We start from the raw sequence: 689 nt of genomic DNA on the forward strand, positions 1-689 counted from the left end.
CATACATTTAACTAGCTCACTATTGGGTTTTCGTCTTTATAGTTTTACATTTCGCTGACTTCTCAGTTTATTATATTTATCTCTTTTCCACAGATATTCATTGTCAGACCTTCACTCAGTCTGAAGCTGTGGTAAAGAGACCAGGTGAATCTTTTCGTCTGGTCTGTACTGCCTCTGGATTTACTTTCAGCAGCTACGCGGCAGCTGTAGTGAGACAGGCAGCTGGTAAAGGACTTGAATGGATTGCATACATCGGCACGTACAGTTCTCCAATCTCCTATTCCCAGTCAGTTCAGGGCAGGTTCACAGTGTCCAGAGATGATTCCAGCAGTCAACTGTATCTACAGATGAACAGCCTCAAGACTGAAGACACTGCTGTGTATTACTGCGCTATAGAGTCACAGTGAATGAGTTCAGTGTCAAAGCAATACAAAACCACCTTCACTGTGACTGATGCTCCAGATGTACTGTTCCTTTCCAAGAGGTGGTGCTCTTGTCAAGCTTTCGGACATCGCTCACTGAATGTTTGTTTTCTTTTATCCAAGAAACAGACAGTCCAATTTAGAAATTATAAAAAAATATATATATATATTTTTGAATAAGTTTGAGCAGCAGCCTTAATGTAGCTTCTTCACAAATGATATTCTTGTGTTTGCATGTTTGTAAAAAGAAAGGAGAATGAACAGAAT

At 39.8% G+C, this 689-nt stretch overlaps 1 gene segment (V, D, J or C); it reads left to right on the plus strand.

The window, feature by feature from the left end:
• Positions 1 to 93: 93 nt before the first annotated feature.
• LOC113093019 (immunoglobulin heavy variable 3-11-like) lies at positions 94 to 407 on the plus strand (the record flags this gene model as incomplete). The annotated part of the segment is given in 1 exon segment: positions 94 to 407. A coding segment is annotated over 1 exon segment (314 nt), but the record flags the coding sequence as incomplete, so codon positions are not given.
• Between the last annotated feature and the right edge of the window lie 282 nt (positions 408 to 689).

Source organism: Carassius auratus, unplaced genomic scaffold (genome assembly GCF_003368295.1).
Source record: "Carassius auratus strain Wakin unplaced genomic scaffold, ASM336829v1 scaf_tig00214830, whole genome shotgun sequence".
NCBI lineage: Eukaryota > Metazoa > Chordata > Actinopteri > Cypriniformes > Cyprinidae > Carassius > Carassius auratus.